Here is a 1,564-nt window from a genome sequence, read left to right as displayed (position 1 = left end):
TAGAACTGAACTAGAACTGAACTAGAACTGAACTAGAACTGAACTAGAACTGAACTAGAACTGAACTAGAACTGAACTAGGACTGAAGTAGAACTGAAGTAGAACTGATCTTCGAAACTTGGAATGTTATAGCTTTTCACAGTTCTTACTTTTCAAATATCACAACAAAATATCCGCCTTTTGCAATTTTCACAAAATATCTTTAAATATTATTTTAAGTTATTAGTTAATATTTTAAATTGGGATTTAGTTGCTTTCAATATCTGAGAAAATATGTAAAAATATTTAAAAAAGTCACATAGCTACGAGCTAGCACATTCGCAAATAAAACTATAACGCAGTAAAATGATAAGAAACCTTAAATGAATTTCAAATTCCTCAAGTAATTCTTTATGCATCGCAAGTAGTAAATCTTAAAAACAATTTTAATGTAAACTATTTTCTATTTTAAGCTTTTTTGACATTAAATAATAAATTTCATTATATTCTAATTATTTTTTTTTTCTATTACAGGCACTAGTTATTGATACCAGCAGCATATTTTTTGATATAGTCAGCATTATTATGCATGCCAATTCAATGAGTAAGTAAATGAATTATCTATTTATAAAAGTATTTATTTATAATGGAATTCTCTTTCTCTTTTTACCCCTTTAGATGGCTGGGCCATTGCGTTTGCCATTATCAATCTTATTTTGAGACCTATAAGTGTGGTTCTATTGTATCGTGAATTCAATGCACGAGGCGGTGCCACTGGCTCAGTATTCCCTGCCACCTCAACACAACAACGTAGTTATCAAGACATCGATAGACCCACACAAACAGTGCCAACAACATCAGCAGGACCGAATGTAGCGAGCATATTCTAAGTCAAATTTCTTATTTAATTAAAACAATTAAAAAAAATATTTCAAATCAAACAATCGCAAAAAAAACTGTTTTAAAAGACTTTTAAAAATGTAATTTAAATTAAAATGTTAATGTGAATATTTAACATTTTGGTCTATTTTTTTTTGTCTCTTTGTTATTTAAATTAAAAAAGTTAAAAATTATTTTGTATTAAAATATATAAATGGTAATTATAATTAATTTAATTTTGCAATTCTTGTATTTAGTTGTAAAGAAATTTTTGTTTATGTGATTGTGTATTTTGGGTTTAAAACTAAAAAATATTAACTTAAATTCTTCCAAATCATGTTAAAATTTAACTATTTTTATTTTCTCTAACTACTTTTGTTAAAAAAAATAAAAAAATATAATTATAAACTATTAATTATTTCATTTTGTATGATCTTCTCTAAACTGAAATTTTTTTAAAGTTTGAAGTAGAACTGAACCAGAAATGAACTAGAACTGAATTAGAACTGAACTGGAACTGAAGTAGAACTGAACTGGAACTGAACTGGAACTGAACGGGAACTGAACTAGAACTGAACTAGAACTGAACTAGAACTGAAACTGAACTAGAAATGAACTAGAACTGAACTAGAACTGAACTAGAACTGAACTAGAACTAAACTAGAACTGAACTAGAACTGAACTAGAACTGAACTAGAACTGAACT

General features: G+C 27.2%; 1 protein-coding gene across 2 annotated transcripts in view; it reads left to right on the top strand.

Annotated features, from left to right (window-relative positions):
* The window catches only part of LOC111689566 (type-1 angiotensin II receptor-associated protein), an 11,493-nt gene extending 10,596 nt beyond the window's left edge, over positions 1–897 (top strand). For both annotated transcript variants that reach the window (XM_023452034.2, XM_023452035.2), the window contains exons 3-4: positions 514–583; positions 658–897. In XM_023452034.2, coding sequence (XP_023307802.1) covers positions 514–583; positions 658–869 — 282 coding nt within the window. In that variant the 3' untranslated portion in view covers positions 870–897. The remainder of the gene's footprint in view (positions 1–513; positions 584–657) is intronic.
* Positions 898–1,564: the final 667 nt, after the last annotated feature.

This window comes from Lucilia cuprina, chromosome 3 (genome assembly GCF_022045245.1).
Source record: "Lucilia cuprina isolate Lc7/37 chromosome 3, ASM2204524v1, whole genome shotgun sequence".
NCBI classification, from domain to species: domain Eukaryota; kingdom Metazoa; phylum Arthropoda; class Insecta; order Diptera; family Calliphoridae; genus Lucilia; species Lucilia cuprina.
Note: the sequence above shows the minus strand (reverse complement) of the source record. Positions and strands in the feature narration are given on the sequence as shown.